At 51.6% G+C, this 14,197-nt stretch overlaps 1 protein-coding gene across 7 annotated transcripts in view; it reads left to right on the forward strand.

Moving 5' to 3' along the window:
* LOC137414125 (F-box/WD repeat-containing protein 9) overlaps positions 1 to 14,197 on the forward strand; it is an 80,376-nt gene that overhangs the window by 40,265 nt on the left and 25,914 nt on the right. For 6 of the 7 annotated variants that reach the window (XM_068099607.2, XM_078776091.1, XM_078776092.1 and 3 more), the window contains one exon: positions 1,800 to 1,913. The exons of the other annotated variant lie outside the window; for it this stretch is intronic. In XM_068099607.2, the coding sequence (XP_067955708.1) occupies positions 1,800 to 1,913 (114 nt within the window). The remainder of the gene's footprint in view (positions 1 to 1,799; positions 1,914 to 14,197) is intronic. 7 annotated transcript variants of the gene reach the window in all.

Below are 14,197 nucleotides of genomic sequence, written 5' to 3' on the forward strand. Positions count from 1 at the left end.
CTGCCCCAGAGTTAGAGGAGAAGATGAGTGTGAGCAATGGAGCTGCTGATTGAGATTGAGAAAAAACTTTCAGGGTAGGAGTGACACCCATGCAGAATGTTTTTATGATAAATGTGACGTCATAGGTCACGTGGTATGGCAGCCATCTTGGATTATAAGCAAATGATTAAAAATTATTTCTCGGAAACCGCTGAATGGAAAAAATTGAAACTTGGCACATTGTCAAGTACTCCCAATGGGGAACAAAAGTATGATAATGATATCATAGGTGAAGTGGTATACCAGCCAAAAATGTTTTAATCGAATTCCTTATCCTAAAAATCTGAAATTGCATGCACATGATCTATGACCCATTTGTGTTGAAATATTAAATTTATGACATCGAAGGTCACGTGGTTTAGCAGCCATATTGGATTGAAGGAAAATATTAAATAATTATATCTCTGAAACCGCTCACCCTATCGATGCGAAATTTTACATATAATCATCCAACAGCACTGTTGCATACAACAACAACAACAACAACAGGCATTTTAAGGCCATTTTCCCTGCAAGAGCGGGGGTTAGCCTTGCGGTCCCCATGACAATCTTCTCCATTTTGCCTTATTTTCTGCATCTCCCCTTGTTAACCCCCTTGCCCGCATTTCTTCTTCGACCATCTTTAGCCAAGTCTTTCTCGGTCTTCCCCGTCCTCTACTTCCTTCTACGTTCATTTCCATCACTCTTCTCAATCAGTCACTTTCATCCTTCCTCAACACATGACCAAACCATTTCAAACTGTTTCTCTTCACAGCATCCATCACAGGCTCTATTCCCATCATCTTTCGCAATTCATCATTTGTTTTCCTCTCTCTCAACGATACTCCACACATCCACCGAACCATTCGCATTTCCACCCTTTCCAGCCTTCGTTGCTGCTCTACGTTCATTACCCATGTCTCACTCCCATAAATCATAACACTTCTCACACATGCAGCATACACCTTTCCCTTCAGCTTCAACGACACTCCCCTCCTCGTCAGCATGCCACTCAGTTCCCAAAACTTTCCCAAAACTCACTCTAGCAACCGTTGCCGAGTCTGATCCACCTTCTCCATTCAACATGTCTCCGAGGTAGGAAAATGTTTTCACACCTTCCAGCTTCACGCCGTCTCCAAGATCCAACTCAACATTTCCTCCATCTGCAGCTTCCTCTGTGCACACCTTACACTTGAATGTAGCTGCCACACTGGTTAATTACCCTCTCAAACCACTACATTTTTGATGAACCCACTCAGCGCACATTGTACATTGAATGGAATTAGCCCTATTTTAGCCTATAACTGTTGCATATAGTTTGAAAATGATGATTTCATAGGTCAGGTGGTTTGGCAGCCATCTTGGATAGAAAAACGAACCTTATCCGATCAACACGAAACTTCACAAATGTGATCCCCTACCCATACATATGCAGAGTGATGGCATCTACCCATTGTTGTGGGACTATGCGGAGGCATATTGGTGACAGTCGCATTGTTCTAGTTTTTTATGTTGAAAGCTCCAGTCACTGACAATATAGTCATCATCGAGGCCAGGCCTTAAATATAATAACCGCATAAAGAAAAATAAAAGAGAATGTTAAGGTGAATGAATGTAAAAGTGAGAGAATGTAAATAAAGATAGAGATAGAGATAGATATAGATACCTAGAGATGGAGAGACAGATATCTCATTCTTCCCTAACTTGTATTTTGAAGAGAAAAATAAAAAGCCCCAATATACCCATTTAAATATGTAATGCCCACATTTTTCTTTTTATAGGTGCCTTCATGTATACTGTCCATATCTCACTTAAATGGTGAATTGTGGACTGGAGATGCAATTGGAAATGTTGGCGTGCTTTCATGCAAAGGAAAATGTGCATCAGAAATGACGGTATGTTTTTATTTGCCCATTCCCCACACGGTGGGAGACGGCGTTTGGCAGGTGTGTGTGTGTGTGTGTGTGTGTGTGTGTGTGTGTGTGTGTGTGTGTGTGTGTGTGTGTGTGTGTGTGTGTGTGTGTGTGTGTGTGTGTGTGTGTGTGTGTGTGTGTGTGTGTGTGTGTGTGTGTGTGTGTGTGTGTGGTGTCGGTGTGTGTGGTGTCGGTGTGTGTGGTGTCGGTGTGTGTGGTGTCGGTGTGTGTGGTGTCGGTGTGTGTGGTGTCGGTGTGTGTGGTGTCGGTGTGTGCGGTGTCGGTGTGTGCGGTGTCGGTGTGTGCGGTGTCGGTGTGTGCGGTGTCGGTGTGTGCGGTGTCGGTGTGTGCGGTGTCGGTGTGTGCGGTGTCGGTGTGTGGGGTTTCGGTGTGTGGGGTGTGGGTGTCGGTGTGTGTGGTGTCGGTATCGGTCCTGGCCATAACTTTCTTCCCCATTTTAGCTTTTGTCATCACATTTTCAACAAAACTTTATTGTGAGAAACAGTGTGAATCAGCGCGATACATGCCCCTCATCATATATCATTGCAGAGGCATATGCATCTTTAACCATGCCTGCTTTCTCTGGGAGTGAGGGAAGGGGGAATGGTGGATATGGGTTAGTGGTGGTGATGGTGGATCAGGGGACGTGAGAGGATGGGGGAATGGTGCAGGGGGGTGAGGTGGATTGTGATGGTGGAGGGTGGGATGGTGAGGGAGGACGGCCAAATATATTTTGTGTTCTGATTGAATATATACTGTAAATCAGAAGTCAGAACCCAACATGTATAATTAAAAGGAAACTAAGCATGAATTTATATTTATTTGAAGTTATCAGTTAGAGCTGGAAGGGAAGTTCAATACAAATTAATCAAAAACTGGATGGGAAATTTGAACTGCCAGCCTTACTGAGCAGTCGTGCCCCTAATACACCAACACATATTTTATTTTACCCATATCTCAATCTCAAACGCGATTAATCAAGTCAAAGTAACAAAAAACAAATAGCGCTGATGAATACAGGTAAGTCACGTATGTCTTATTCTTAGGTTAACTATATATATGTACTAGTGGGGTCACCCATGGGAATCCCACGGGCATGGACTTATGTGACATTTGGACATCTTGATTTAGATGCTGCACATTAAATTTTACAAAATGGTTACTGGCAATTCATCAGATCCAGAAATGGCGTAACGAACACAATTTATTTATTTCACATAATATGTGCAGTGACCCCTCACTCCTCTCCACCTGACACTCTCCTCTCTCCACCCTCCCACCTCTCCAATCCCACTCCTCTTCCTCCTCCTCACACTCCACTCCAATACCTCCTCACACTCCTCTCCAATACTTCCTCACACTCCTCTCCAATCCCTCACACTCCTCTCCAATCCCTCACACTCCTCTCCAATCCCTCACACTCCTCTCCAATCCCTCATACTCCCCTCCAATCGCCCCTCACTCGCCTCTCCAATCGCTCCTCACTCTCCTCTCCAATCGGCCCTCACTCTCCAACCCCTAGCCCCTCCCCAACCCCTCGCTCCTCTCCAACCCCTCACTCCTCTCTAATACCTCCTCACACTCCCCTCCAATCGCGCATCACACGCGTCTCCAATCGCTCCTCACTCGCCTCTCCAATTGCCCCTCACTCGCCTCTCCAATTGCCCCTCACTCGCCTCTCCAATCGCTCCTCACTCACCTCTCCAATCGCTCCTCACTCACCTCTCCAATCGCGCCTCACTCGCCTCTCCAATCGCTCCTCACTCGCCTCTCCAATCGCTCCTCACTCGCCTCTCCAATCGCTCCTCACTCGCCTCTCCAATCGCTCCTCACTCGCCTCTCCAATCGCTCCTCACTCGCCTCTCCAATCGCTCCTCGCTCTCCAATCGGCCCTCACTCTCCAACCCCTAGCCCCTCCCCATCCCCTCGCTCCTCTCCAACTCCTCACTCCTCTCCAATACCTCCTCACACTCCTCTCCAATACCTCCTCACACTCCCCTCCAATCGCGCATCACTCGCGTCTCCAATCGCTCCTCACTTGCCTCTCCAATCGCCCCTCACTCGCGTCTCCAATCGCTCCTCACTCGCCTCTCCAATCGCTCCTCACTCGCCTCTCCAATCGCTCCTCACTCGCCTCTCCAATCGCTCCTCGCTCTCCAACCCCTCGCTCCTCTCCAACCCCTCGCTCCTCTCCAACCCCTCGCTCCTCTCCAACCCCTCTCTTCTCTCCAACCCCTCGCTCCTCACTCTCCAACCCCTCGCTCCTCTCCAATCCCCGCTCCTCTCCAACCTCTCGCTCCTCTCCAATCCCTCGCTCCTCTCCAACCCCTCACTCCTCTCCAACCCCTCGCTCCTCTCCAACCCCTCGCTCCTCTCCAACCCCTCTCTCCTCTCCAACCCCTCTCTCCTCTCCAATCCCCACTCCTCTCCAACCCCTCGCTCCTCTCCAACCCCTCGCTCCTCTCCAACCCCTCGCCCCTCTCCAACCCCTCGCTCCTCTCCAACCCCTCTCTCCTCTCCATCTCCTCGCTCCTCTCCAACCCCTCTCTCCTCTCCAACCCCTCTTCTCTCCAACCCCCGCTCCTCTCCAACTCCTCACTCCTCTCCAACCCCTCGCACCTCTCCAATGCCTCGCTCCTCTCCAACGCCTCGCTCCTCTCCAACGCCTCGCTCCTCTCCAAGCCCTCGCTGGAATGAATGCCAGTTTAAACAGGATTACCTTTACTTCCGTATAATAATGATGAATGAAATAATAACGAAGAAATATCTGTCGGCAATTTCCCATCTGTGGCGATACGTGAACGAAGCTATGCCCCTCTCTCCACATTATTGTGACGACGTATAAATTAAATATTTAATCGTGACTATTGTCATCAAATGGAAAAGTCCGCCACAAATTTTTAATATATCTCGCCATTTTCCCGTCTGTTATTTTAGGCGGTGTATGACCGACCATGCCGCGATAAAAAAAAAAAATCTCTGCATTTTCCCATGTGTGCGTGAATGTTCTCAATTATTTCTGACACCGAGTCTAAAACCATCGATAAAAATTAAATCAGATGGTTAATTCGAGATAAAATCGTGAGGATGACTCAATGAATGGGCTTTATTTTACAGGCCTTTGAGAAATCATTTCGTTCTATAAACGGAAACTTTCATGGGATTGTCTTCCCGGTTTTTTTCAACCGAGTCTAAAACTATGTTAGCGACTGTTAAAAATGAAATTATATATCGAATTAGAGTTGAAATAAACCTGTGAGAGAGAGAGAAAGACAGCACGGGCCTAACTAAACAGGCCTCAAAGCTATTCGAGTTAATAAAATGGTGGATATTTGTTTCCATGAAGCCTCTCCAAGAATGGGTGGAGCTACTCTGTAAACGGAGTAAGCCACACCCCCGGACAGACAGACAGAATCACCGTAGCCTATTATAATATAGATATATATTGTTGCGGATCTCCCGAAGCCCGTTCCCATTACAAAGGGGGGATTTAATCGCTTTTTTCCCCCTGGGTCTTCGGGTCCACGAGATCGAATCGCCACTTCCGGGCAAACGTGAAAAAGGGTATCGGGACAAATTCGCACGTACCTTTGGTACCCACGCTGCCACGAAAGCGGGGATCGAGCCTCGCACGAGCCACGCTTAATCGAGTCCGCCCGAGCGGAATGCGTATCACGTGACTCGTGCTGTTACTTTTATTGGAACCCGATTCGAGCGGTTTTATTCGTACCATGCGAAGCCAATGGAGGGAAGGGACAGGAACGGTCAAATCGGAGGAAGAACACAATTTATTATTATTTACAATGATCCAGAATGAAGGAAAGGGGGACACAGAGCAGAGCTTAACCAGTTTAACTTATCCCCAGACAAATGGGCCCACTCACACACACGGGGAGATGGAGGAAGAGAAGTTCGCGCGCCAAGCGCGCTTCGCCGTCATTTGCCCCGGGGCAGCTCGCCTGGCGTGGCTCTCCGATGTTCACGGCACGTATCCAGGCAAAGGTAGGCAGGAGGAAATCCTCGCAGCACGTATGCAGGCAAAGGCAGGCAGGAGGAAATCGCGCGTCTGTGGCCCGGCGCGGGTCGTCCTTTCGAGCGCGCGATTAATACAGCGCAGAGCACGGGGAACGGGGGAAAGTTCGCGTACAATAGGCAATTCGATTCCTCGTTCTGCAGCTCCACTCGCGTTCTCGTCTGCCTTCTGCATTCTGCGTTCTGACTCACACGCGTCCTGCTGCTGTTCTCCTACATTCTGCCTAATGGGCTCGGGGCAAGACCTTATATGGCTCCTCCCCGATCTTACCCGAATGTTCCAAGCTCCGCCTCCTGCCGCAGTGGTAAGCCACTCCCCTCAAGCCCTGATTGGCGGCTCGTTGCTTACCGGCCACTCCCCCTGCAGCTCGTCCCTTCGGCCTCGGCAGACTTGCCCAGGCCTGCCGCGTGGCATCCCAGCGCCAAACCAAAAGCACCAAAGCAAAGCGCCAAAAGGACACCTAATCTCACTGGCCTACTCAACGCAAAACTAAACACAGGAATGGACTACGCTTACATTCACTAAGAAATAACTGAACTAAGCGAGGCTACATGTTGTGGTGCAACTAAATAAGAGGGGGAATTAACCTTTATTCCAAAACCGCACACTACACCCCTCTCTCAGCAGACTCGTCCCGAGTCGAAACCACCAATGGAACGACCGGTAGAGCCAGACATGCAAAATTAACCTAGCCTTGCGGGCCCCATGAAGACCGTTCATGAAGACCGTTCATCCCAGCAAGCTCGTACTCAATTTGCTGACCTCGGAAGGATGACAGGCTGAGTCAACCCCCCTGGCGTTAATTCAGCGATCGACCGGGATTCGAACCCAGGATCCTAGGATCCCAAGCCGGCACCCTAACCGCTAAGCCAACACCAGGCTACAACACATCTCCCCGGAGAGAAAACACAGCAAAAACACACTCATAATTGGCACTTGCTGCTTGCTTCTTGCATCTTGCTTCTTCCGTGTGCGTCTAACAAACCGGCTGCCCCCCTGACCGGCATATAGGCCATTTGAAACTTCGGGGCCATCTCAACTTGCAGAACTTCGGTATCCCTAGCACACATAAAAAACAAAAATGCTTTTATTTGGCCAGCAGGGCCGTTCTCACATGGTCCAACTGCGTGGCATCAACGCCACTCAAACAAGTGGTCCGAAGGTGCAAGATGATTTTGCAGCAAAATGCTGCACAGCAGAGGTGCAAGACCACAAGGCTTGTGGTCCATAATGAGTGACAAGGGTGCAGCAAAAGGTTTGGCAGCAAAGTGCTGCACAGGTGCAACAAAGGTGCAGCAAAAGGATATGGCAGCAAGGTGCTGCACAGTTCGGCTGCACAGGTGGACAATGACATGGCAGCAATGTGCAGAAGAGATGCTGCACAGGTCGATGGTGCTGCACAGTTCGGCCTCCAAAATGGTCCTGGGGCGGGGGAAGACAAGGCACAACAAGCAAAGCGGAAAGCACACAGTGGCACATAGAAAACAAGGTGGTGCGGCGCAAGGTACGCGGAAGAGCGAGCAGAGCAGGCTCGTCCATAGCCGTCCGTACCCCCCACCGTGGGCTACACTACCCTAGCCTCCCTTGTATTTACAATCCGTCACTACGTCTTGTCTCCCATATCCCCCTCTATCTCCAAATTAGTCTCCCAATCCCTCCCAGGAAGGAAGGGATGGAACAAACAACAATGTCACATTACGTCATGACGCGTCTCACTACTTAAACAGTTCACAGAGCCCTGGTGTGGAGCTCGTCCTCCTTAGTGATTGGCTGTGGATGGTGCGAAGGGATTTCTCATCCTATCTACACTACTGACATTTACTTTTAACCTACCCGGGGTCGTACCCTGCCAATCGGCCTCTTTAAACTATGTGGTTCTAAGAACCCGAATTCCCATTGCCCACACTGTTGTGCTCTCTGAATTTGGGTCTCACCCCCACAAATTTTCACTCTGTGCCCTCGCACAATTTCGGGGCTGGGTCGTGTGGCTCCACTAGCAGGACCAACTACCTGCGCACTTCCGCCACTGAAGCCGCCACCCGAGCTTACCTGCTCCTGCGACTACCTAACTGGGGAAGGCGCCCTCCCTGGCTCTTACCCCCTCTGTGCCCACCTTGGCATTGGGCAACCCTGGTCCTCTCCTGGGATCCTCGGGCCCCACTCACACTACAACAACTACCCTAACCGGCTCCTAGAGCCTACCTACGGCCTCACCTGGCCGACAAACTACCAGTGGCAGAGTGCCTCAATAACTACACGCACCAATTAAGCCACACACCCAGCCATGTCACTGACTCATGCACCCAGCAAAACACTGCTTCCTACTACCTGCACCACAGGTGTCAATATCAATACAAATTTTGCCTATGCCCTCTACCTGGCGTTACACTACCCCCCCCTGGCTTTCGCGAATGGGTTCCACTCTCCCCCCCAACCCCCATTCACTCCTTCGCACCATGCATTCCACACCTTTTATTCCACACCAAGCATTCCACACCACTTATCTCGCACACCATTTATCTCGCACACAACTTTTCTCGCACACCTTTGTGATCACACACCTCCAACACAATTCCATTTATTTTCCACACACAATTCCTCAAACATACAGCATCATCTATCTAACTACTTCCCCTAAAACTCGTGCTTCCCCGTCGTCCCTTTACACTATGCACTCCCTTTTCTTTACCAACCACCTGAGGTTGGTTGATATCAACTTTATCAACCACCCACCTACGTCCCCGCTAGAGTACAGGTGTCACTACTTAAATATCTGTCTCTTCTGTCTGCTAGATCCCTAACAATTATCCTAGCCCTCCCTTGGCTAGCTTCGGTGCCCCATGGAGGCAACCATTGCTGGCACCTCCATGTGCCTATCACTGCCATCCCCCTAAACTAATGCTCATGGGCCCCGTCGTGTGAGGAATGGTGACACTACCATTCCCCCACGTGGGGGACACTACTTCCCTAACACTACTCTCCCCAGTCCTCTGAACTATGAGCCCCCGTTATTTGAGGTACTGGGTCCTGCCTCGGCCTCTAAGGCCAAGGTGATCCATGAGGGCGCCTGTTCGCCCGTGTAGGGTCTCACTCGGTCGGCATGGATGATCCGAGGGAGGGCTCGTGGTCCCATTTTGATCTTGATGACCACGTCACAAATTTGCGCCAGGACGACCCCCGGGCCTTGCCAAGGCGAGGTGAGTTTGGGGCATCTGCCCTTCCGTCTCCGGGGATTGAAGAACCAAATCTTCATCCCCGGCGAATACTGGCTCCCCTGGCTCCGTTGGTCGCACCTGCGCTTCATCTTGGCACCCGCCAGCTGAAGCTGGTGACGTGCGAAGGCATGGACCCTCTCCATGCCTTCCTCTAAGTGACGTGCATAGCCCTCCCCCGGCGGTCTATTAGGGGTTTCTGGCACGGGTCCGCATAGCAGATCGGCGGGAGCCCGTACATGAGCAGCGCTGGACTACCTGCGGTGGCCCCGTGCTGGCTAGTTCGGTAGGCCATTAACAAATACGGGAGATGTTCGTCCCAGTCGTCCTGACGGGTGGTGGTGAACAGGGCCAATTGTTGGACCAGGGATCGGTTGAACTTTTCCACCATCCCGTCAGATTGCGGTCTTAAGGGCGTTGTCCTTGTTTTCCTAATTGACAGGAGCCTGCACACATCTTTTAATAATTGACTCTCAAAATTTCGACCCTGGTCGGTGTGCAGCTCCTCCGGAATCCCATGCCGACATACAAATCCTTCCACGAAGGCCTGTGCTACAACCACGGCTTCTTGGTTAGGGAGGGCATAGGCCTCCGGCCACTTGGTGAAATAGTCCATAACTACTAGGATGTATTTATTACCTTGGCGGGTGCGGGGTAGTGGTCCTAATATGTCCATGGACACCCGCTCAAGGGGGGCCCCCACCTGGTGTAATTGAAGGGGGGCCCTCATCCTCCGTGCTTGTCCCTTTTTAGCAGTACAGGCGTCGCATCTCCGACACCAGTCCTGTATATCGCGCCACATATTTACCCAATAGAACCTCCGGCGGACCCGAGATGTGGTCTTTGTTCTGCCCAAATGGCTGCCGGGGCGGGTACCATGCACCTGCTGCAAAATGGTGGTCTTAAATTGCTCTGGGACTATCACCAGCCAGGAAGTTTTCTCTGAGGGAATCTCTACCCACTTGCGGTACAAGATGTTGTCTTTCAATTCCAGGGTTTGCTATTGAACCCAATATGCCTTTGTTGGCGCCCCGAGGGGGGTGACCTCTTCCTCACTAGGTCTTCTCCCCAATCGAACCCATTCGTGCACCGGTTCCAGTACGGGATCCTCCCGCTGGGCCGTGCTCCAAGCCAAAGTTCCAAATTCCTCATCAGCGGTGAGTGGCAAGATTGGCCCTCTCACCCGGGTTGCACGGACTACGAGGGTAGGGGTGGGGTCTGCCAATTGTTCCCTGTCCTCATGTCTCGCACAAAATTTACAATTTCCCCCCCCAAACAGGGACGTCGAGAGAGTGCGTCGGCATCCCATGGGCCTTTCCGGCCCTATGGGTCACACTGAAATCGTACTGCTGCAACTTTTCCAACCGCCTTGCAATTTGGCCCTCAGGTTCCTTGAACCGGAGGAGCCATTGCAGGGAGGAATGGTCAGTTCGAACCAGACATTTCCGCCCGTACAAGTACGGGTGGAAAAAGCTCATGGCAGCCAGCATAGCCAATAACTCTTTACGAGTGACGCAATAATTTCGCTCGGGCCTACTCATTGCCCGACTATAATAAGCGATCACTCTCTCCACGTCCCCCTGTGTCTGGGACAAGACCGCACCCAATCCCTCCTGGCTTGCATCCGTGTCCAGGGTAAATGTCCCGTCACTGGTGGGGTAAGCTGGAATGGGTGCGGATGTCAAACACCCCTTCAATGCTAGGAAGGCCTCATTCAGAATTATTGGAATCTCCCGCGATGAAGCTATCTCTGAGGGCCTTTCACTCACTCACCGCAGGCAGGTAGGTGGTCTTTCTGTCTTCTACCGACTCCTCTCCGGCCTTGCACCCCCAGCTCTCTCTGTGCTCTGTCCCCCAAATATTCCTACAGGTCGCACAAGATCTGCCAGCAACCCTCTGATGGTTAAACTGCCGAAATCTCGGCTCTCTGCTCACCTTCACTCTTTCATTCCTCTTTTCTCCCGCCTCTGGAACAAACTCCCTCACTCCCTTCAATCCCACTCCTCCCTCCAGGTCTTTAAAACAGCTGTTCACCACCATCTCTTATCTTCCCCCATCCAAAACCTTGATCTTTTCTACCCCCGCTAATTCACCCCAGATCCACCTTGTTTGAAATTCCAACTTCTTTCCTGGAAGTCCTGGCAGTGTCCATATGTTTTATACCTCTCCCACCGCCCCCTTCCCACGCCCCCCCCCCCCAAAGCCCTCGCCCTCTCTCAGATCTCTCGATGTCTCCATGTCTCTCGGTCCCTGCTCTCAAATGTTGTGTTTGTGTCCTTCCCCCTCTCTCCCCATCTTGTCTACCGCTCCCTATGTTATATGTTTTATGTGTCGGTTTGTCTTTCTGTGTGATTAATGTTCGCTCTTTCACGAGCCTCGACCTTGTATACAAAAAAAAAAAAAAAAAAAAAAAAAAAAAAATTGCACTCCCTCGTCCAATTAAACCTCGTCCCCTTCTCCGTAAGCCGGTGAAGAGGCCTGGCTATCTCTGCAAATTTTGCCACAAAACGCCTGTAATAGGAGCAGAGTCCCAAAAACCCCCGCACCTCTTTAACGTTACGCGGTGCGGGCGACTCCTCTACCGCCATAATTTTGCCTGGGTCTGTTTTTACCCCCTCACGACCGATGACGTGACCTAGATAGGCCACTTCTTTAGTAAACAAAGTGCACTTACTCGGACTCAACTTCAACCCTGCCTGTCTGAGGCACCCAAACACCTGGTCCAAATTAGCTATGGCTTGGGGAAATGTTCTAGCATGTACCAGGACGTCATCCAGGTACACCAGGCATGACTGCCATGGCATGCCACCCAACACATGCTCCATCAATCGTTCAAAGGTGGCGGGGGCGTTACACAAACCAAACGGCATCACAGTGAACTGATACAGCCCCTTACCTGTGGAAAACGCCGTTTTCTCCTTCCCCGCCCTATCCATCTCCACCTGCCAATACCCACTCTTAAGGTCCAAGGTTAAGAACCAATTTGAGCCCGCAACAGCATCGAGGGTATCGTCAATTATAGGCAGGGGATACGAGTCCTTGAGTGTCACGTTGTTTAGTTGGCGATAGTCCACGCAAAACCGCGTGGTTCCATCTTTCTTTTTAACCAACACAACTGGTGACATCCAAGGACTTCCCGAGGACTCAATGATACCTGCATTGAGCATCTTTTCTACCTGTTCATCAGCTTCCTCCCTCTTGCTCCAAGGGAGCCGTCGGGCAGGCTGATGAATAGGCCGGGCCTCACCGGTGTGGATCTGATTTTCACCAGGCCCGTACATCCAATATCCTCGGAGGACAAGGAGAAGATGTCCAAATGGGTTTCAATTAATTTGTGTAAGGGCTCCCGCTGGGTCTCCTCCAACTCTACATTACTCCTGTTTACCATCTCAGAAATGGGATCGGGCCAATTCCTACCAATTGATAGAGACCCCCTCCGGGACCGGCTCGGCTGGATGTTCTCGCCCCTCACTGCCGCGACTTCATTAACTGGGGTGCAGCCGGCTATCTTCGTGCCCCGTCCTATAGTGCGTGGTTCTGTACTCGTATTAATTAACCGGACGGCCGCCACCGGCCCGTCCGTTTTTACGAGGGTGCGGCCCACGACTAAACCCCGGACGGACTGCGCTGCCACCGGTTCGACCAGGCCGCAGGACTCCTGCCAGGTTGGGTGAGCTCGCCATCGGGCCGGCACTATTGCCTCGGCCCTCAGGGGAATGGTCACGGCCTCAGAAGCCTCTAGCTCCCTCCTTTCAGCCGTGCTCACCCCGTCCAATGGCAGCTCATCTACTCCCACTTGCAGGGTCCCCCGGCACAAATCGATTTTACAACCGCTGGCAGTCAACAGGTCCAGCCCGATTAGGCATGGGTCGCACACCTCCGCCACCTAAACTTCTATCTCCCTCTTTACCGACCATAACTTGAGGGTTACAAAACCACGCCGTATGATGGAGGCCATTACCCCGGTAGCCAGCTGCAAACTATGGTTTTCCAGATGCTGGATTTTATCCCAGCCGTCTGCACTCGAATCAACGACCACAGGGCTGATGATCATGGTGCTAGCTCCTGTGTCCACTGCGGCGTCTACCCCCGCGCGGCAATTTTGCACCAAATTGTCAAACTAACAGTACCAATTTGGCCACAATAGATGACCTGTCGCGTCAATGAGGGCTCTTCTCCATTCCCCAACTGCCGAACACGGCCCTGCATGCTCGGCACCTATTAGTTTCCCGGGCCCTGGCGGCGGGGTGTCTGGGTCGGCTAGTCCAACCTGTACGAGGCGGAGTTGATGGTCCCGGCTGCCATGGTCCGTCCCGGCGCAGGGTTTTGCACTCCCGCACACAGTGACCCACCCGGTTACAATTATAACACCTCACCTGGTAAGGTGTGTGCCTCCGAAATTCCAAATTGCCCCCCCTGTAATCCCGAATTGGGGCATTTGATAGTGGCCGACCGTGTGCCACCGCTGGAGCCGCCTGCCATGGTCCAGATCCCGCGAGGCGCTGGTCCACCAGCCTTCGGAACATGTCCTCCAGGTCCGGACCCCTTTCAGGGGCGGACCCTCTCAGGGGCCCGCCACTAGCCACGGGCCCTACCTGTCTCACCGCCACTGCGTGACGCTCGCCCCCCCCCCTCCCGGACCAGGGGCCTCGCTGCCTCCCATCGGGCCGCAGCGTCGGCCGTAAAGGCTGCCACACAACTCCTGAATCCAGAGCAAGTACCAGTCATCACGATGGATCAACCCCTCTATGCACTTGGCAAGCGGATACAGTGGAGTCATCCTGAACTTTATGGTGAAGACAAATTGGTTATGACTAGGGCATTGCCCGTACGTGGGTGCCCGTTCCTTGCCCAAAAAAAAAAAAAACGCTACCCGTACGCTCTACCCCGCCCGTACGCCCGTAAACAAAAAATAACAACGCTCTTCGCTTCCGCCCTTCGCTCTGACTGAATTGGGAGAAATAATGCGCATAAGAAATCGAATTACGTACCGTAATGGCGGTCAGCTCGTAACGCGCACA

The sequence above is a fragment of the Myxine glutinosa genome, chromosome 4, assembly GCF_964187855.1.
Source record: "Myxine glutinosa chromosome 4, kmMyxGlut1.1, whole genome shotgun sequence".
Lineage (NCBI taxonomy): Eukaryota > Metazoa > Chordata > Myxini > Myxiniformes > Myxinidae > Myxine > Myxine glutinosa.